General features: G+C 33.5%; 1 protein-coding gene across 1 annotated transcript in view; it reads right to left on the bottom strand.

Moving 5' to 3' along the window:
• Positions 1 to 361: 361 nt before the first annotated feature.
• NAT1 (N-acetyltransferase 1) overlaps positions 362 to 22,596 on the bottom strand; it is a 32,532-nt gene continuing 10,297 nt past the window's right edge. Inside the window, exons 3-10 of the mRNA XM_072530056.1 lie at positions 20,320 to 20,908; positions 18,557 to 18,748; positions 18,230 to 18,498; positions 16,758 to 16,929; positions 11,955 to 12,268; positions 11,599 to 11,850; positions 11,132 to 11,419; positions 362 to 4,500 (exon numbers count right to left, since the gene is read on the bottom strand). Coding sequence (XP_072386157.1) covers positions 4,438 to 4,500; positions 11,132 to 11,419; positions 11,599 to 11,850; positions 11,955 to 12,268; positions 16,758 to 16,929; positions 18,230 to 18,498; positions 18,557 to 18,748; positions 20,320 to 20,908 — 2,139 coding nt within the window. The 3' untranslated portion in view covers positions 362 to 4,437. The remainder of the gene's footprint in view (positions 4,501 to 11,131; positions 11,420 to 11,598; positions 11,851 to 11,954; positions 12,269 to 16,757; positions 16,930 to 18,229; positions 18,499 to 18,556; positions 18,749 to 20,319; positions 20,909 to 22,596) is intronic.

Here is a 22,596-nt window from a genome sequence, read left to right as displayed (position 1 = left end):
AAATGTATTGGAATTTAAGTTTCTCGAATACTTTTTAACTTTACTTAAAATAAGTGTCTGATTAATTTTGCGGTACAGTGTACATTCACAACCAAGAAAAAGCGTGTAATTACATGAACGCGTGACCAATTTTTCGACTACATATTCGTTGGTCGAGGTATTTTAAAAGAGCAGTTAAAGAAAGGAGGGGGCGAGGATCTGTTCATGTATACTCATTTATATAGGTGCGCATTTTTTTGGGCTGTGAATGGGTTAGATATAATTTGTCTTTAAAAGTTCCTCTATTATCAAAAATAAGTTCTTCCTTTGTTTTTAATATTGCTTTACCAAAAATAAACTAGGAATTAGGTAGAAACACCAATAAAATTGACATCGATAGCAAAAAATACCATCGAGTAGTTTATTAAACACAAAACGTTCACAGTATAATTGTTTCTTAGTGACACATTAAGTTACCTAAGGGTATTGAAAAAAAAAAAGTTTAAACAACGAAAAAATACTTGAGAAAATACATTACTTGGACACGAGTTACACAAAAAATAGAACACATTTTTGTATATAAAAGTATTACAGAATAAAAGCTCGTTTATGTCTTAACACAGTCATCTGGGTGGTGAGCAAATAGGTGCAGTCTCATCCTTAATAATTAAACTAAAAATTAAATACCAAATATACATCTCAAAATTAAAAAAATAAAAGTTATCTTTCCCAAAATTAAATTTCCCAAAATTTATACGAAAAAATATATAAAAGTATAGGGCACATTTCAAAACAAGACTATCATTTAAACCAAATTTTACATGTTTATATTGGTAATATATAACCTAACGTATGAGCAATTTTATATGATTTTGGAACAGAAGCGTAGAGCCTGAGAAAAATGTGGTTTAAAATCAAATAAATTTTCATTCTTTTTTTCTTGACTTTTCTCTTCACCTGTTGCAAAGCTTTAAAAATTATGAGAAGACAAATCAGTCGTTGAAAATCGAACTTGAGTTATTGAAAGCTTGAAGCTGTTGGAACAGATGTATGCACAGATCAAAATTTTAAAAAATTCTCTCTATGTAAAAAAGTTGTTACTCTCTTTTTTGCTTTTAAAAACAAAACGATTCACTGAACAGAAATCCTTTATTCAAATCCAACTATGTGTTGACATTTTCTTTTGTTTTGTTTGGCCTAAATAGGCCATAATTTTACTTTAAAATAAGTTTATTTTGACGTTTCGATTTCCACTTCGGAAATAAAATATTAAGATACCAAAAGAAAATGGTTTCAGAATAATATTCTTTTCTTTTGTTTAAAATGTGTTACTATACTACGTTCATTCCCGTGAGGTCACATGATCGGTGGGTGTGTCGTATCGTCGCAGCTTGTCATTGGTTATAAATTAATTTTAGAACGCGACACACTCACCTATGAGTGTGATCTCGAGCTTATCTTGGGAATGAACGTAATATAGTAACCTAAAAATATTATTCTAATATAATCTGACATTTGCCTGACATCTACATCACTTTCAAATGTAAGAAGTTACTGAAACTTAAATATGTTCGCAAACATGTTGAAATAATTTCAATTTGATATTGCTTTTATATATCCGTTTATTACCGTCAGGAATGCTAAAAAATCACACATTTTCAACATTTCTTTGTATCTCAATTATTATATGACACTTAAACTTCTTTTATATTATTGTACAACTTTTAAAGATTACAAAAATTTTTTTTTTCATTGTTCCTGTATTAGATGACGCCAAAAATTACTGCTTCATGGCGGACAGTTAATCTCTGGAATAGCAAATCTCAAACATAAAATTCGAGAAGGGTTTTAAAACTGAAGTGCCCTTAAGTGATAGTTTACCAGAAAAATTGAAAATTCTTAAAAAAAAAAAAAAAAAATTTAATAAAATTTTTTTGACTGGAAAAATTAAAAAAAGTCAATTTTTGTTTTTTAAACTATATTGTTTTTTTTTTAAGTTCGCCATATTTTCAATTTTTCTGGTAAATTATCACGTGAGGACAGTTCTATTTTTAAAACCCTTCCCGAATGTTCCCTGTTTCAGATTTGCGTTCCAGAGATTAAGTATCCACCATGGAGGAGTAACTTTTGGATGAAAAATTTTTGGCGCCATCTTTAAAATAATACAGGAACAATGGGAAAAAAATATTTTTTGTAATCTTCAAAAGTCGAAAAATAATTTAAAAAATCTTAACGGCCATTTATAATAAATAAGATTTTTTTAGCATTCTAGATGGTAATAGTACCTAAACTTATCACTTGATATCTCCTATAATAGAATGTCTGCTGAAGGGGACCTCCTGAGTTATTAGGCTCGTCCAGAGATCGCCGCACTTATGTTGGTACGCCGCGTAAAATTTCAAGTCATTCCAGGCAGCAGTTGACATAGTCAGCCGATTGAAACAATCGGGTTGCGCATAGTATTGAAAATGACAAAAATTCGTTCAAAAGAGTACCGTGAAATAATAAAAAAGCTGGTTTAACATGGTCTGCAATTCATTGCAACTGCAACTGTGAAGAAATGGACTGTCAGTTTAAAAGTGGCAGTGACAATGTTAAAGATGGTCCACACGAATGACGTGCAAAAACTGAAGCTACACTGGAAATCATCTGTTTTAGAAGATCGGTGTATACAGGTGCATGATACTGTCAATGCCCTTAGGATATCAAACGAAAGGGTTGGTCACACTTCGGAACTAGAATTAAACATGGAACAGCTTTACGCAGGATGGATGCCGTGTGATACTTTCCAAAAAGTGATTGGTTGGTTTTGAGAAAAAACAGAAGTGACTTTGTACGCCAATACGTTACAATGGATGAAACATACACTTATTACTAAACATTCGAAATCAAACATCAGTCTAAGCAATGGATTGAAGACCTTGAGCTTCAAAAAGATGACATTGAGATGCGACAAGAATTTTGCAGATTGACTATCTCGAAAAAAATAAAATAATTGGAGAATACTACTCTCAACTTCTAAAAATGTAATAGGTAATATTATACTGCATGATTCATTGTATTTCTGGATTGGTAGACTAGAAAATAAAAAACAGTCGTTTACAAAATAAATGGATATTAAATTACATGCACATATAATTGTATTTCCAGCCGAATCTGTGTTAGTAAGTCAACCTTCAAAATTTTTTTGCAGCAACATTGGGATCACCTTTGAGCGCTGCGCGACTGTCACAGGGTTGCCACAAAAATGTTCACTTGCACTTCTGTTTGAAAACTGAAGAACTTCTTCGCTGGTCAGTGCTTTTCGTGCTATCAAGAAGCAATTGCGGAAGTAGATGAGTACTTTGGAGCGGATAAAGTTGCCGTTAACACTATAAGGTCAAGTACTTTTCTGATCATCCTCGTAGATAATTATTTGTTCATATTTAGGCAGTTATTGCATTTTAAATGCAGAATTTGCAATTGCAAAATGCAATTCATTCTTGCAATGAAAACATCAAATCATTTATCAATGATAGATTTCAGCTTTGGTGGTTTAAAAGTATGAATGCATTGTTAATGCTGTAAACCATTTTACGTTTTTTAATATTTCGCCGTAACGAATATTTCATTTCTATTTTGTTGTTATTGTCGAGATACTTATCTTAAAATGTGTCTTATATTCAACGAAATAGTAGTTTTATGTAAAAAATAATTTATTAATCAATATAAAGGTATGGTCAAAAGAAAACCTAAGATGAAACTACACTTACAGATCTATTAATCATGATCATTGAAAATAAAATACCATTTACAAAGAATAAAAAATAATCTTTACGTTTATCTAAGTATAATTTCACAAAAAAATTCCACTAAGAGTTCTTCAGACTGGAGTATAATTAATCGTCCACGCACAAGAAGATATTAACTAAAAAATCAACCTAGGGTCCCACAAAAAATTTCGGCGTCACATTTGTGTTACTGGCTATGTGAATCCAGTGTAGGACTAAAGACGGTGTCAAATTCGCTAGTGGCCACGCAGATGTTAAGGGGCGTTGAATGTTCGGCATTTTTCGTATTTGATCTTATTGTATGGACATGCCAGAGAACACTTTTTAATGTATGTTGTTATTATTTAAAAGTATTCAATCAAAAACATGTTACTTTCATTCAAGTTTACACTTACAAGACGCGAACAAAATGTCTTTTGCACTTCCTATAAAGATCTACCACTGAACGCCCTCAGTCCAACGCTGGTAAGGTACAACGAAACTGTCTTTTATATTAAATTAGAAAAAAGTCTATCAAGACGAGAAATTTTTTGTCGAGATAACAAATAGCGAAGTAATAAATGGAGACTAGACCTCCATTACGTTTCCTGTATTTTTTATATTTTAATAACTTAACTTAGGTTTAAACTTCTACTATTATGTGAAAATCACGCCACTTATATTTTTTTATTTTTTTTTAAATCCTAGTTCAATCATCTCCTTCTTCCTCTTCTGATTCTGCTTCCTGTAACCATGTCAACCATTGATTAACCTATAAACAAAAAATCACAAAATTACTTTTTCAGGTTAATGAACCAATAACAATATCTTAATTTTGAAATAATAGTGAATTATTATCGGACAATAAGTCTGATCACTCAAGTTATGAAGATATAGCTGCCAGTAATACATAGAATATATACGATATTAGAGGAGACAATAAGCAATATTGAATTCAGGAGTGGTTTCAGTATACAAGCACCAATACAGAGATGCAGAGATATAAATCAAAATGTATACATCTGTGCAATCGATTTTGAACTGTCAGATAAAATAAATATAAAAAAAGGAGTGAGACAAGGCTAACATGGAGATTAGGTACACCTAAAACTTGGTCTCGAAGTTTTCATCGTTGTCCTATAGTAAATCTTTAAATTAATTATAAGAAACATAATCAGTAGTTTAGTTATTAGTGGTGATTTGATTATCCGTAAGTACTTATATACACAATACACAGTACAATATATACGGTTTCATCAACATCTCACATAATTACGAATTTCAATCCAGTCATACAGTTTTGTAAATTAAAAAGTGTTTAACAATAACATTTTTTTTTGGCTTATCTTTGATAAGTTAAAGACTTTATAATCAACACAGAGTCGTACCGACCCAATTACAATATAATGAAACGTAACAAGAAAATTAAAATAAAAAGTATTTAATAATTTGATCAGATGGTCGGTACTTCTGACTACAGGGGTCCTGCAATGTTACCCGATCAACAAACACCATCTTACTCTACAATTACTCAACAGAAAGCAGCTACATTTCCGTCCAAGGAACAAGCCATTATTATCCCAGCAGTAGACACACTAAAACTAGAAGACTACGTTACAGCAGTAGGATCACTCGTACAGCCCAAAAATGTACTCTTTTCATCAAGAATTTCTAATAACAGAATTAGCATCTATCTCTCCAGCAAAGAAGTTGTTGACACCTTTTTAACAGATCACGGTGGCATAAAACTAGGAGATAATGTGATTAGAGTGAGAAAATTAGTCACTCCTAATAGGTTACTGTTGTCTGATGTTTTGTCCGACTATTCCTCATCACATCATCAAAAAATATCTTGCTGAGAAGGGCTTTCATCTACTTTCATGTCATTCCTGAACCAATTCTCGTTTACTTCGATAATACATCTTACCGAATCTTTCTTTCTGATGGACTAACCTGCTATCTCTGTCATCAATCTGGTCATATAGCCTCAACATGTACCAATATGGCGATTCAGTCAAATACGTCCATACTTACATCCCAAACCGATCAAGAATCTATTCTTTCCTCCAATGCGATAGCTGGGAGCAAAAATCACTCTGTTCAGAATCAAACGGAAAATACTTGTACACCGACGGCAGAAAACATAGAAAGATTTTATAAAACCAAAAGCAATATCAACAAAAAAGTTAAAAGCCACTAAATCTGATACAAAAACTACAGAAATAGTTTCTACAGAATCACTTATCCAACCCGCAAAGAAATTTATTGAAGAAAGCTTTAACTCGGTTCGAATTAAACTATATAGAGATAGTCAGCTTTCTGGCAGATGCACATGGTTCCCCCAATCCATTAAATATAGAACTAGAATACACGAAAAACATATCAGGACTATTAACAATACTAACAGATATCTATCCCAAACTCGTAGACAGACGCATTAAATCTAGAATCACACGAATAAAGGAGGAATATACGTCTTCAGTTAAATATAGAACAAATTGAAAAATATGACAACTCCGAAGATACAGATGTTCAGGAAAGCACCAATTAAAAAAATAATAATAATAAAGGGATATTATTCAGTGGAACCTCCTAGAATATGCTACGCCTGTGACACCAATATAACTGTAGGCCACATTGTTATAGACTGTCCATTATATCAAATGGAAAGACGAGCTACTGGACTACCAAGTGATATAAAGTGCGCTTTAGACAGTGCGGATTGTGACAAAATCATTAGGTTTTTAAAGAAAACGAAATTTTATAATCAAATATAAGTGATACTTCAAGAAAAATTATAGTTTATATTGTACCACCGCTAATAACCTTCTATGGTTGATGCGGGTTATTCCCAAAAAAAAAAAGCTAACATGGGGTCTTCAACCTTTCATTCATTTTAAGAAAATTAAATTGCCGATTAGATAGAAAGAGACTGGACTCAATTATGACGTAGTACTTGGTGGTCAAATATCTTTTTAATGCTTAATACTTTCGCAAGTGACTACCACTATTTATACTGGTAGTTCGAGTTTTACGTAATACACTGACTACTTGACTGGCTCTCAGCTTTACTAATTTCAATGCATATTCACAGACTAGGAGTAAAGGAATGAGATGTAGACGCCGTATATGTATGTAGTCTCTAATATTGTAATCACTTTGTATGTTCATTTTATTTAGTTACAAGATTTTTTTATTGTCCCATTTTAAACAGTTGAATGTTTCTTAAACGAAAAAATAAAATTGAAATGTTTTAATTGTTCTTAAAAGTATTATAACATTTAAATGAAAAATAAAGTTACGTACAGATTGGTTCAATAGTTTGTGCATTATTGTTTTCTTTTAAATTTGCCATAATAAGACAACAAATCCCACTATGACACAGAAAAAATCTACAAAATACACTTCAGATGAACATTATGGTTGGGGTGAAGTAGAAGAAGATGTAACAGAATTTGATTTTACTAGAATAACGTCTATCAATGTAAATCTTCCGGCCAATGCAAAACCCATAGATTATTTTAATGTGCTTTTCGACAACGATATATTAAATACAATTGTGAAACTAATAGACGACCCACTGTATCCACATCTACAACACTTCAATGAAAAAGAAGTGTATGGAAAGAAGTTTCTAATGAAAAAATAAAAATTTTCCTAAGTTTGTGTGTTTTGGGAAGCATTTTAAATTTCTAGGGATTTTAAAAATGCTATGATTCTTAGACCATACTGAAGTTAATACTGAGGAACTTTTTTTACAAGATTCGGGCTATTTTGGACGCAGTTCTAAAAAATATACAAAATTGTCTATACCCTAATAGAGAGCTCTCTATTATGGGATTAAACTATACGAACTCACTAAACACAATGGATATATATTAAATATTATTGTATATACCGGAAGAGGTAAAACGGCGGACCTCTTTTGTCAAAGAGTTAACGAAGGATTATTTCGGAAAAGGTCATGTTTTATACATGGATAATTTCTACAACAGCGTAGAATTAGCGGAAACCCTATTCAAGGAAAAAACACACGTTGTTGGAACTCTACGAGAAGACATAACTGAAAACCTTAATGACATGTTAAAAAAGAAGCTAAAGAAAGGAGAATGTGTGGAAACGTAAAGGGCCCGTATTGGTTACTAAATGGAAAGTTAAGCGTGATGTCAGAATGATCGGCACAAAGCATAAAAACGTTATGACTGAGGTTGTTTGTAAACGAGGTGCTACGAAAATTAAACCCGATTGTGTGCTTGACTACAATAAGCATATGTCTGGGATAGATCGAGCAGACCAGATGTTGTCATATTACTTAGTACCAAGAAAAACACTTCGGTGGTATAGAAAATTGTTTTTCCATCTATTAGACATATGCATTTGGAACAACTTTTACATCTACAAGAGAGCATCGAATAAGAAAACTTCTTTTTTGCAATTTCGTGAGAACTTATCGACAATAACGAGGCTATTTAGATACAAACAACTGCAAATAATATGCATTAATCAGAACAGTTCTGGTCACGGAAAAAAATAAAAGTGGTATCTTATGGTGCCGATATTGCACTAAGCAAAATGCCCGAAAAAGGTCGCGTTATTATTGTCCCAGCTGCCCCGACTCACCAGAACTATGCATAGTTCCTTGCTACAAATTGTACCATACATGTCAAACAATAAATTTATTTCTTATAGTTTTAACTTTAGAATGATAATAATGTTTCTTCTGCAATAAAAAAAAATGATAAAATTGATAAGACCAATTTTTTTCCTAATTGTACAGCGATTATTGTTGTTTATTTTGTCTAGATTACCATGCCAGTATACTGGTATTCGGTATATAGTTAAAAACGTGCATCTATATCCTGACTACCAGTATACTGACAGGCTAAGTAAACAAAAAAAAATGCTTTAAATATCTATATACTAATCCCAGTCCTAGTCCGAGACCTATGTCCGAGTTTTAATCCAATATTCCTGTTTTTTATCTAAAAACCCATAACCGTTTCTGAGGAACGTCTAATATCAATAGGTTAGGTGCGAACGTATTAAGCAATACATACATTATTATAATCATTTGATGTTAATGATATTTTTTGTGTAATGTCATATTTTTATCACGATTAAAGTTGAATAGGATTAACTACATATACTGCAAGGTAAGTAAACAAAATCTTCAGAAATGTTAATAAATTCAAAGCAAATTGTTTTACATGCGTTCGAATTGAAAACGCCGAACGTGATATTGGTAAAACAAGTAATAAACTAAGTGCGAAATGTCATTGTAAATAACCAACTATTTATTATAATCGGCCACATATTTAAAGCGAAGAATTTAAATACAAAGCGTTCATATTTCAATCCAGTGAGTACTTACTGCTGATCGTCGTAATGTAAGCCGCAACCGCGATCTTGGTCAATTTAAGCACATTGAAGTTTGTAATAAAGTAAAAACTATAATATGTCTTTCTTTTGGGAAAATGTCAACTAAACCCAAGTTGGGCTAGCATAATCAAAGAGAGAATAAATTGATCAACGTCACATGGCTATAAAGTTCCAGTTAAACTCCAAACGGCGATCCAGTGCCAGTTCAAAGTAACATGGCGATCACTGCCTTTTGAATAAGGATCTTCTGATCCGAAAACAGAATAAAACAAAATGGTAATTATATACTAGAAACTTAAATGAAAAAATGGGGTAAAATATCCATCACCAAAAAAACCAGCTGTTTTATGGAACCTGCTGTGCTTACTGTCCAACTGGAAGCTGCATCGGAAATGGAAGGATGAAATTTGACCCGAAAAATCCGCAAGATGTTCCTGTTCCACCAAATCATCGTTGAATTCATCAGAATGGATACAAAAGTGAATAGACAAAGACATATGGTGGAAATATGAGTATTTTTTAGTAACCAAGGAAGACAACTGACCAATTTCATTATTTCTTTGTTATAAGAAGATAAATTGTTTCTTTGTTATAAAAGACGATAGAGTTGTTTGTCTGCTGTATGGTGAAACAAAGACCATAACTATGACTATCGGATAGTGGTGAAATGGGGCTGTTAACCTGACTGTGTTCGTTCGCACATCGTTCAGTTGATCGCTGTTGTTGGGTAGTGTTTTAATTTGAGCTGTACTGTATTTTTTATTGTTTTGTAACCATGTCAAAGAAAAGAAAAAAAAGCTGCGTTGACGATTAAATCAAAAGTTAGAACTCATAAGTGAAATTGAAAACTGTGCTTTCCGTAAACTTATATGCCTTCAGTACGGTATCGGTGAATCGACAGTGCAAGACATTTAAAACAAAAGAAAAAACTTGTTTCATTTGCATCAATGTCAGAAAGCTCTTCTACAATGAGAACCTCGTCTTACGTAGGATTACAGACGGAGTTGGTAGAATGGATAGCCCAAGTTTGTAACAAGAGTACACCCATATTAGGTCCAATAGTTGCTGTAAAAGCAAAATAGTTTTTTGACATGTTGAGCTTAGAAGGGGATTTTAATTCATCATCTACTTGGTTGACTCGCTTTAAGCAACGTCATAGGGATAAAGGAGATAGGACTTCATGGAGAGAAGCTCAGCGGTGACCAACAGGGAGCTGAAGAATTTAAAAGTGAGTTCGAAGAGTTCATTTCTTCAAATGATCTGAGCTACGAACAAATTTATAACGCAGACGAATCGGGCCTCTTGTGGAAATACCTCCCAACTCGGACGCTAGCTTTTGCAAGTGACGGTAAATCAGGAGGCCAATAATCCAGCAAAGAACGGATCACGACTATGTCTTGCAGCAACGCTACAGGAAATCACAAACTGAAGTTACGGTGATTGGCAAGCCAAAAAAACCTAGATCTTGTAAGAGCACTAGAGCAGAAAAACTACCTGTTGATTACTTCAACCAAAAGAAATGGATAAAAAAATATTTCAAGGTTCGAAGTCAGAAAACATTTAAAAGCAAACAAAAAAGCTGTGTTAACGCCTACTCACATCCTGAAACGCATATGCTTAAGTCTGCTGACGGAAAAATGCCAAATTTTTGCCCCCAAACATGACTGTATTAGTTCAATCTATGAACAAAGGCGTCATTGCGCCTATGAAGAAAAAATACAGAACAAAGTTCACTCAAAAATTGAAGAAGGATATGATTTAAAAGAGTTTTGGAAGTCATTCACTATTCTCGACTCTATTTACGAAATCGCATCTGTGTGGGAGTCTGTAAAGTTTTCAACAATTGTTATTACACAGTCTCTGTGTTCGTAAGGTCACTATCGAATAGGCTGGAATACATGGTGATATGCTTGCTACATTGCAAACTTAGTGTGCTAACAATTATAGACAATTTTTTATGGATATTCTTCGAGTTACGTATTTAATCACACTTTACTAAATAAATCAGGATACTGAATGCTTACCTGAAACAGAGCGTTACCCTTGCCTGGATATGCATCAGTTACATCCTCCTTCCAATTCAAAAACGCTTCTTCGTCGACAATCTCCATGTCATAGAGCGCATTGAACCACCTCAAAAGTTGACCGCGTGGGAATCCCAGCGAATGGAAATGCATCTGGAGCGAATAGAGTGCCACCAACTGCAAACTGGATTTGTCGCGCAGGAAGGCGTGCAAGATCGGTTGGTATCGCTTCAAGAGGCCATTTTCCTTTTCTATAATCGCTTTTTCATCGCCACAAGCAGATGATTCCTAAACAGTATATGAATGTGATTTATTATTTGATGCAAGTAGGTAACAGATAAGAAAATTAATCCAATAATATAATATATTAATAAAGTATGTCAGATTGTACCATTAATATTGATTAATTCACTTCCGAGAATGAAATGGAATGTTCGCATGAAGTTACAGAAAATATAAATACTTACCTGTGTAATATATTTCAACAGAACCGTCATAAGAGCGTTTATGAATCCAGGATCGTTAAAATTTGAAGGTTCTAGATTTTCCTTGATCCACTTGTAGAACGCTTGTGGATTGGGATCGGCTTGAAGTTGACGAGCAAGATCAGCTTGTATACGTAGCAATGGGTATAGGAACGTTAGATCTCTTTCTTCTAGAATTTCCGACAACCGTTCTTTAGTCTTATCACAATCTGGCAGTTGGGTCATCAAGTTGATCTATAAAAACAATAAGTTTATTTAATTTATATAGCCCAAAGTACTTTTAATACGTACCAAGCATATAAATGTTTTATTAAAACTAAATTTTCAATTATACTAACCTTACTCTTATTGAACATTTCCGATAATTCGCTCTTTCCCCTTTTCTTGTGTATATTCTGCAATACTAACAGGAACAGCGGATGGTGTGCTCCGTTCTCAGTCAAATTGGCAACGTCGGAAAGGGGTACTAGGTGTTCGCAAATCGCTGTAGCGAACAGAACCGAAGCTGCAGTTGTTACTTTGTTAATCTCATTTTCTCTCTCTTCCAATACATTACAGAGTGACTTAAACGCGTCCTGGACAGTATTGCCGCTGATCAGGTTGTCTTCTTTGAGGTTGCTCAAAAATCTGATCAATTTCTCTTGTTCGACATCTAAAAATAAAAATAGTGCTATAAGCTAATAATTCTAAATGCGCTGATGAGTGAATTAAAAGAATCTGAAAGTGTTTTGTGAGAAGTATTAATGACTTAAAAGTAACTTCATGGTCCCTTTATAATTTGTTACTAAAACATAAGCATGGCTTACTTTTGGTATTATACCATCACAATTCCGGATAGCACTGAGATTTAAAATTTTGCTTTATTAACCATTAAGTCGATTTTATGAACATTTTTTTCCTTGTAGCCTTGACCAAGCCAATGGGTCCGCAGACTATTTTTAAATTTTCACAGATGTACAATAAGGATTTAGGTTGGTGTGTAAAAGGTATATGACTACTTTTCATTCATTTCGTTGTATAATCTTTTTGTTCTCGATTTTTCCATGTCACAATTATTATAATATGAATAAAAAATACAGACTGCTTACAAATTTTTGTTTTTATTCGAAGGTTAGTAAATATCCCAAACAACCACCACCAATAGAGTTGCTAGTAAGAGATTGTGGGAAAAATGGTCTGCAATTGATCGATGGCTGTGATACGAATGCGCGCCGTCTGACCTGAGGGAGTCAAAACACCATGAAAGAGGTGAGTCGTTACTACAGTTTGTTATGGAACATTTTATTAGACATATAAAAGTAGGAAACAAACCAACTTTTGTAACATCATAAAGAAAAAAGGTAATTGATATAACAGTGGCCACAACTTATGTGTCTAGAGCTGTAAAAGATGAGATATGTCAGATGAGGTGTCTTGTCCAGACCACCTACACATCTGTTTTGAAATAACAGGTAATAATAAATATTATGTTATATTCATTATAATTATTTAAATTGGTGTTTCAGAACATTTTTAAAAAGGTATCAGCTTATCATGGCAACTTATAGCAACTTCGTAAAACAAACTGGAAATCATATTAAGTAGACCTGGAATATTGTTTAGGCAGGGTTAAGGGGACGATAAGACATACACTGGACCTAACCATGGCCACCGAAAATTTCAATAGCGATTTCAAGTCAGCGTTTGAAGATAACTGTGCGGAGATAGTACGGAGAATTTCAACAGGAAAGTACCCTTGTGGAATGGCACTCTTGCAAATCAAAGGCAGAAGTCAGATAAAAATTTGATTTTTCCAAAAGATCTCTTTTGCCCCACGTTTGGTTGGTGCGATTATCGCAAAACATGGACTGAACATAAAAAAAACTGAAGGGCAAAAAGAAAATCATGGAGAAGGAATTGCGGGGAGATAGAATGGACTGCAGGAATGTCAAGGCTCCATACAATTCTCCCAAAGTACCCTCAGATCAGTATTCCCTCCCTCCAAAAGGAATCAGGTGAATACTCTCAGAATGGTGAAAAAGCCCTGAAAGAACTGTTTAAGGTGTACTTTCCTAGATCTATGACAAAACAAATACCAATAGACATATGGCAACAAACTTGACTGGATACCATGACTTAAGGTTTTAGGGAAAACTGGCATGTGGCAAAAGTGGTGATAAACCAGGACAAAATCAAATGGGCCATCATTTGAGCCATATAAGTCACCGAGTCTAGAAGAGATTTATCCAATACTTCTACAGAAGAGAAATGACCTGTACAAAAAAATTATGTATGATACTATACCCTATCTTAAGACTGACAAACCTGGGAGAAAAGCCGATAGGTATTGATGTCATTTATCCTGAAACTCTATAAAAAAATGTCCGCTGGGCATATTAGAGAAAGTGTATTGGTTCAAAATCCTATAGATCAGGGACAGTATGTGTATCGAACAAGGCTCTACGGAAACAGCACTGCACCATGTGAGGGTGGAGTACAAGGAATAAACAAATCACGCTGCATGTTGAGAAGCCGTGTGATATACTTATGGTTAATGGGAGATACAGTGTCGGCACAAGCAGTCAGATGCTGAGCACAGGGGAGTCTTATTTCCTCTTTTGTGGTATCTGGTCATCGTTGGGCTGAGAAAAGACAGGCATCATGGCACAGTCAGAGATAGAATATAATATGATCTGATTGTAGTTACAGCATGGACTTCAAATGACGGCTCTAGGAAGTCAAAGATCCTAAAATCTACCAGAAGGATGAATTTATAAGGATTGGATCCTCTAATCCTAAATGGTAGACATCTAAATCTGGTGAGTGAAGTAAAGTATCTTGAGGTAATATTAGACTTGAGGCTTACTTGGAATCAGCAGATAGAACAAATAATCAAGACAGCAGTAACTACGTTAATGATAGCCAGACCCACTCATGGAAATATATGTGGTTTAAAACCAGACATGTTATATTGGATTTACACATAGTGATAAAATCAAGAATTATATATGTATCAGTGGTATATTGGCCAAAGAGCACACTCAAATTATACAAGTTGTAAAGACTTGCTTGCCTTGTCTCTTATAAGTCCTAAAGTGGACTCTGGGCTAGTGTGAAAATGCCGAGAGGAACTCGGTAGGCTGGCGGAATATAACAGTGTTACATGAATGTGATACTGTTTATATTATTATATTACTTACATCACATATTCTATATTACATCACTAAAGATGCATGAAAAAATTAACATAGCTTTTGAACTGATGCGGATCAATATATGCATACATATCCAAGCAGCCATGGGGGCTCTTATAAGCCCTACAGTGGATTCTAGGCTAGTGTGGGAATGCTGACTGAGACTCGAAAGAATGGAGAAACCTTAATACTGTTTATTCATGTTAAAAATATAAAATCTTACACACGTGAAATATGTACAAAACCACAATTAAAACTATGTTGTAAATATTCATGAATTATATAAAAGGAATTTTCTTATCAATATTTTTAATTTTATTTTAAAATCAGTTTTCAGTTAAATTTCTGATAGTCTCAGGCAGGACATTAAAACATTTTATTACTGTAACCGTACTGCTCCATGACTTCTATAGATTGATATTTTATCTAGTTATCTCTACTTAGCTATGGAACATAATAGTGTCACACTGATATGTTTTAAAGGTGCAGATTAAGATGCTAAAGATATTGGGTGATACGAGCTACGCCCATCATATCGTTTTCCAGGTTTTATAATAATTATAAAATATTTTTTCCGATTTCTAAAATTGGTAATTTCTTTGTCCAAAGCTTATTAACAACATTGAGAGGGTAGTTTTTGTTGGAAGATTAGAGATCATAATTTTTTTCTTTACCTGGGGCAGTTTTAATATTTTACGTAATCTACCTATTTCTCATAAGTGAAAAAGACATTATGGTTGAAGGTTATTTCTGGTAACAGTAAATATATCGTTTTTGTCCGCCAATGCATCCAATTTTTTACATTACATTGAGGTATTTAATGTAGAATTTTATTTATATTTGTTGAAAGCTGATTTTATGTTTTGGAGTTTCCTGACAAGTATAGAAAGAGAGTATACAATTCCAATCTGCCCTAATACAATTCCAAATTTTATTTGTATTATTAGAATCATTTTCTCTTGTATGATGCAGTTGAAAAGATTATTGGTAAATTGTGAGGTCTACTATGGATGGTAGTGCATGAAAGGGTAACGGCATAAGGGTTGGAGCACTGTTATTTAAATATATTAAGTTCATCCATAGCATCCAATAACAGTTTACAGTTAGAATCAATCTCATACCAGCATGAAACATTGTGCACATTAAAGTCTCTTCCTTGAATGAAGGGATTTGAAATAATTTCCAAAAAATTTAGCCACCGCTTTGTGAACGTGAAAAAATATACACTGAATTGCTTTATGTACTGGAGGAAGTTGAACAAAGTAAAAAAGATGTGTATTACATATAATTTCATTTGTTCTCAATAATATGGCTGATTGTTTATATATCTGGCCTAAATGATTTGTTCAAAAACAATAGGTTTTTAAAAGTTACATAAAACCCTCAGTTTAAGCTACGTTTTCGACAATAATGCAGTATGGAATTGATTTTGATGGAGTAGAATCCATTTTTAATGATGGATAATAACATAATACTTAGTGAAACTATGGCGGGACAGAGGAAGGAACCGATGTTGAAGATATATTGAGGGTGGATAACTGGAGCAGAGCAACCAAGGAAAATGATGCTTGGAGGCAGATGCAGGGGAAAACCAGGGCCCAACTTAAATTGTAGCATTTGATAGAGAGAGGAGTAGAAATTCTAGATTTACTGTAAATTATAGTTGCTTGCAAAATGTTTATCTTTGAATTTTGGTCTGCAAATTTGATTACAAACTTTTATTTACTCGTTTACGGATTAGTTAAATCATTTCTAATTTAGTAATTTTCGATATAAAATATTTGTTTTTCCTTTTAATGTAATGTTAATGACTGTCATTCATTTAAACTATTGTGTTTTAGCTATTAGATTTATGGTTTATGTTCTTCAGCTGAACTTATACATTTGTTTTTCTAATTTTTCTCAAAACCTATCCAATAATTATTTTAATGTGTATATATTTATTATTTAATTACAGAAAATACTTACCAGATTTCTCTAAAGCATTAGACAAACCACTCAGTACCATCTCTTTGGCAAACTTATCGGGAACTTTGTGCTCTTTGTAAGAATTAATCGCTTGCTTAAGATCTACTTCACCTTTCCAAAATTCCTCTATTAAAGTATTAAATTTCTTAAGAACTTCCTCTTTATTGGGGCCCTAAAAATAAAATATTGTTAGCGAAATTGCGAAATGAAGTTCACGAATGAGTTCAAATTAATTTATTATTATTTATAAATCTACCAAATTATTGCAACTATTCCAGAAAAGCTATAATTACTGGTGGTAAGTAGATTATTTGCTGTGAATTTTACATTAACGACCTCTGGAGTTAAGAATTCTCTTCATGCTGTGACTGTTCATCACTTTTAAAGTTTGGATCTAATTGCTATTCTTCCAAAAACTCAATGTTATTAAAAACACACACAATATCGGTTTGTATTTGGATTAAATCGAACGTTTATGTGAAATTTATAGTTATATAGACAAGTAATTACATTCAATGAAATATATAGAGAAGAAAGTAGAAATATGGGCTATCATTTTGTTTATTTTATCTACCTTATCTAAATTATGTAATTAACCTGCAGTATTCTTTTGTTAATATTATCTAGCCTGTTTTTCTTTCTAACGTACCATTTTTCTTTTAAAAATTTACAATTTCGCGCAATTTCTGAGTATATAGGCGGATTCAGAATCAATTTTTTCTGTAAAAATTTACCATAATTGGTGGAATTCATTTCGGAATGGTAATCGGCAGATTTGGTAGTGGACTTAAATATTAATGAGTCATTTTTAATAAATCCCATTTCACCACCAGTATTTACTACTATAAACACTATTGATACATAAACCTTTTGTCCAAATTATCTGTCTAATTCTTGTCCAAGTGTCGCCAGTGTACACATCTCTTATCAAGAAATATTATTGGCCGGTTTTGTTGTTTAAAATATTTAATTTGTCATAAACATATTATAATTAGAGCCCTTATTTCATATTTTTTGATTACTTTGTGACTTCATACAATGAGAATTCATCTTACAGAGAATTCTTCGTAGTGATGTCTCTAGGGGAGAAAGATCTAAATCTTTAAAATTTTCTTTTAATTTTCGACTCGACAATTTTCGGTTTTATGGAAATCATGAATTATTCAATAAATACATACACGTAATCAAATACTGTGGTAAAGATGGAACAGATGCCTTTTGGCTACGTTTTTTTTTTGGTCATGGGAAACTCTCTTAGAATATAACGACGGCTGACCTTGACAAATGAATCTTTTTAAAGTAGTAAGAGAAATACCTACTTACAGAGGGCAATAAAAAATAAACAGTGATTTATATATTTTACCTGTTGCTTCTGATGTTTTATTTTTGACCGTCAATTTAAAACGTCTAAAGCACTTTAGATAAAAGTTACCAAAGAATAAATTAAGCCCCATTTTTCCCAAATTACTTACTTTGTCTTTTTTGGATTGTTTAGGTTTTTCAGCTGGCACCTGCTTAATAGGTAGAGGGTCTTTGAGCAATGTCGATGGGGGTTGTTTAATTGTAGAAGGTGCAAAGTTAGGTTCCATTGTCTTGTTATTGTTCATCATGTTGTTACTTTTCAACGAAGAAGCCTTCGTTATCAACATCGAGTTTGGTCTCAATTCAACATCTGCCATTTCCTCTTTGCCGACTATCAAATTGCTTTTCTTAAAACGCGGAGCTAGGTCCTTGTTCGATTCTAAATACAAAAAATACGTTATTATTGGGGTAATACGAAAGGAAGAAGAAATACTTACGGTTAAATTGTGAGTTGGAGTTATTCTGATTGTGCTTGTACTGCCCCCTCTGGTTGTTATAATTGTACGCGCCACTGCGTTGGTTGTTGTGCCCCCTGTAACTTCCATCCCTTTGGCTGCTGAATCCATTGTGCGCCCCAAATGGTGGAACAGTGGGTATGAGGGATGGAGCGGAAGGAGACAAACTTATACCTGCAAAATGTAAAACACACAATGAATAAAAGACGTTACAAGACAACATAATATTGTTGATTTGCTAGAGCATGTTCATATCCAGACCATATTCAACATATCCAGAATATTCTAATACTAAGTTTTCCCAGTCCCAGTTTTCAATTTTCTTCAGACATTGTGTTATTGGCGTTTTAGAAACTATTATGTATAATTATAAATTTATTTCTTGGCCTTTTTGTACAGGTGCTCAAATATCAGTATTGATATTTGATGAAATTACTCCAAAAAATTTAAATAAATGCCTAAGCTTATTATCAGGCCTCTGTCGTGTATTCATGGCCTATGTATATATAATATTGTATGTATAATCAATCTATTTAGTATTAAGAAAAAGTTATTATCTAAATGCTTACCAAGTAGACAAAATGTATGAATGATATATTATGCGATATGTCTATAAAGTATGCATGAAATAAAACAAAAATTTGAGATTTCAAGCATATTTATAAAATATTTCTATATTTTTCATGGATTATAGGTTAAAACAGACCTATATATTCTAGAAATGGCAGCTCAGAGAAAACTGCGAAACTTATGTGACTCATGTCCTATCAGGACGGTAAGTTTTTTTGTTATTAAAGGTAGCCTGTAAAATAGTTTTTAAGATGCAATTATACACGTAAATAAATTGTTTCAAGCAGGGTCGGGTACATGGAGGGGAATAGAGAAATCTCCCCAGAAGGTCCAAAATTAAAGAAAACCTATTATTTATGTCGGTTGAGTTTACCGAAAGCACAAGCTGATTATAGCCGCAAATGTCAAACATGGAACAAAAAATTTCTGGTTTAGCAGTGTTGGCATGTTTTTCTAACGTATATGCTGTATGCTTCAAATATAAAGAGATAAAGCTTTAGAAAAGTACATTTTGTTTATATTATGTTAAGAATTCTGCAATTTTTGATTTACATAAAACAAGAATGAGTAAATATTTGTTTCTTTGGAGATTAATTGGAGTTAATTATTAGAATTTTTTTTTGGCAATTGCCCTTTGATAGATTAGGGGATAGATTTGGCAATCGTCAAATCAGCAGTTGCCAGATTGCAACAGATGTTTGCAATTAATCTCGAAAGAGACAAATATTTACTCGTTATGGTTTCACATAAATTAAAAATTACAGAATTCATAAAATAGTATAATCAAAATGTACTTTTTAAAAGCTTTCTCTCTTTATATTTGAAGCATACAACATAAGCATTATAAAAACATCCTAACACTGCCAAACCGAAATATCTTATTTCATGGTTGACATTTGCAGCTATATTCAGCTTGTACTTTCCGTAAACTCAAATTTGTCTTTTGTGTATAATTTGGGTTTATCTTTTTTACGTCTTTTGGTTGCAAAAATGTCTAGATCCGCCACTGGTTCTAAGTGTCCTAAAGGAAACTTGTTGATCTGTAGTAATATAACACTAATACAAATCATATTGGGTAAAAGGACATCCTGTACTTGTAAACACTGAGAATTCTATCCAAACGGACTCTCAGTAAAGCGGAATATTTGTGAAACGAATTATATGAAACAACTCACCCATAAGCATATCATCAAGACCACTTCTGGTCTTCATAGGATGACGGAACAAGTCCGAAATATTAGATCTGTCATTGTCTCGGTCGTGATTTCGGTCTCTTCTGAAAGCTACAGGACGATCGTCGTCCACGGGTTTGATCTGGTTGATGGGCATCGGACCTTCAACGACGATTGCCTTTCGCGGCACCCATCCATTATCTCTTAAATCAATCACGTCTTTCAACATGAATCTGATTCTTGGTTGTAAATCTTGGTTTTCTGCAAACATTCTCATTCTTTCGAAGTATTGGTTCATGAGGTTTTTACCCTTGTCGGTGTCCAAGATGCGGCCGCAGGTCCGTAAAATCTGACAGAGGCATTCCAGGTCCTCGCAGAAGTCGTCGCCACGTCTAACCAACAATTCCTTGATGCATAGGTGTAGAATGTTTTCCGATAGTATTTCCAGTTTTCCCAATTCGCCGATGAATTTGATGTTGCCGAGCATTTTGCGTTTCGCGATTTGCCGTCTCTCGTCCTCCTCGTCGGAGCCGGCAAAGTTGAAAGAAGCTCCATTGTATTCGAGGGCAGCGGCTCTGTTTTCGAATTCAAGCTGAAACAAAAAATAACAAATGTTAAAAAAAAAATTAAAAAGTATCTTTATTGAACAATGACAAACATACCCGGACGAAGAGGTATTATACAATATGACTAAACTGCAGAAATGGTATTCACGCATTGGATTTTTTATTAAAAAATGGAATTAACCTAATCTACAAAAATAATCAGCTTTTTTCTGTAACCTAAAATTCCTAAAAGTTTGTAATCTAGATATCATCTGTGGACCTAGTTTTTTTTTGTGGCCTAAAGTGCTCACTCTCACTTGTTTGTTGTGGTTACAATGCACAGCATCTTTGGCTAACACTAACTCATTACACAAGCTCAAACGGTTTAGTTATTTTGAGCCTTTGGATTTGCGGTTGATTGTCAAGAACCTAAAAAAGATCTAGCTAAAAGAACCTAAAGATCTTTGGAATGTTTGTAGAGCCTCTCTTCATGACTCTCGGGCGACTTACGATATGAAAATTGTTGTTCCGAACATATCAAGGAACACCTATATTACTTATGATAAGCAGCAGAATAAGTATATTCGAAATATAATTGAGTATAGAAAAATGAAACGAAACATTATATATTTGGCTGAAACATGGTAAGATACGCATGACACCGTAAAAAAGTCTGGATAAACAACATTAAAAATGTTCAGCTGCATTACCATCCAATAAAGGTAAAAGAATTATTATTTTACACTGCGGTGGGGAAAACGGATGGATCAACGATTCACTATTGATATCTGACAAAAAAATTGCACATAGCTCATGCCACATTGGACATTCTGCACGAGCTATTAAGGGCATGATTATCTCACGTGGAGGTGATGTAAACTGTCACAAACCACAGCGGCCTTCAAAGTCAACATAACCCATACCGATCAAATTCAGCCTGATTCACCCAGCGAATCCGCGGCGGACATCTGAACAATGTTATATTCCATACATACGGCATCGAGAGGCCTTTCAAACCAATAAAAAATTTCGATATCTTACACATTCTTTGCATTATTTAAATTTAAAGATAGGAAGCATTTAATTACAGATCCTATAGCTGCTTTTTACATGACAAGATTCAAAGGAAGTGTTATCAATGACTACACCAAAATCAGAACGATGATATCCTAATTTTAAGCAAATAAAAAACTTAAGAACGCTCTAGCGACGTTATCAGTTAAAAGAAGCGGATATGAAACCTCGATGAAAAGTTATAAAGAAAGATTTTTATTTCTTTAAAAGATCTTAGTGCCGATTTGGCAACATAAAAATTTTACCTCTTCTCGTTAAGCGCCTTTAGATGGATTATCTAGATTGGGTTAAATAGAAAACCTAGGTGGACTATCTAGGGTCATAAGATCGCCTGCTGGGAATGGAAAAATTCGAATTATTACCCATACTTTTAAATGGCGGTTTAGTAATATTTCAGTCAATTCAAACCGGTATTGTCACGAATGCTGGTGTTTTAGGGGAATACTTTGAGCAAATGGTAGAGCTAATTTCAACAGATTGTCATTGTTTTGGACAGCACCACTCTGAAGACCCGAAAAAATTTTCTACAAACACCTGGAATGAGAAATACTTCAGTGGCTTTCAGAGAAATATGGTAATACTGTTTTAAAGCAATATGGTAAAACAAGTGCTTCTGTCAATTGTGAATCAATTATATTCGAGGAAATGGCACTGCAAACTA

Source organism: Diabrotica undecimpunctata, chromosome 4 (genome assembly GCF_040954645.1).
Source record: "Diabrotica undecimpunctata isolate CICGRU chromosome 4, icDiaUnde3, whole genome shotgun sequence".
Lineage (NCBI taxonomy): Eukaryota > Metazoa > Arthropoda > Insecta > Coleoptera > Chrysomelidae > Diabrotica > Diabrotica undecimpunctata.
The sequence above is the reverse complement of the archived record's forward strand: the minus strand, read 5'-3'. Positions and strand labels throughout refer to the sequence as shown.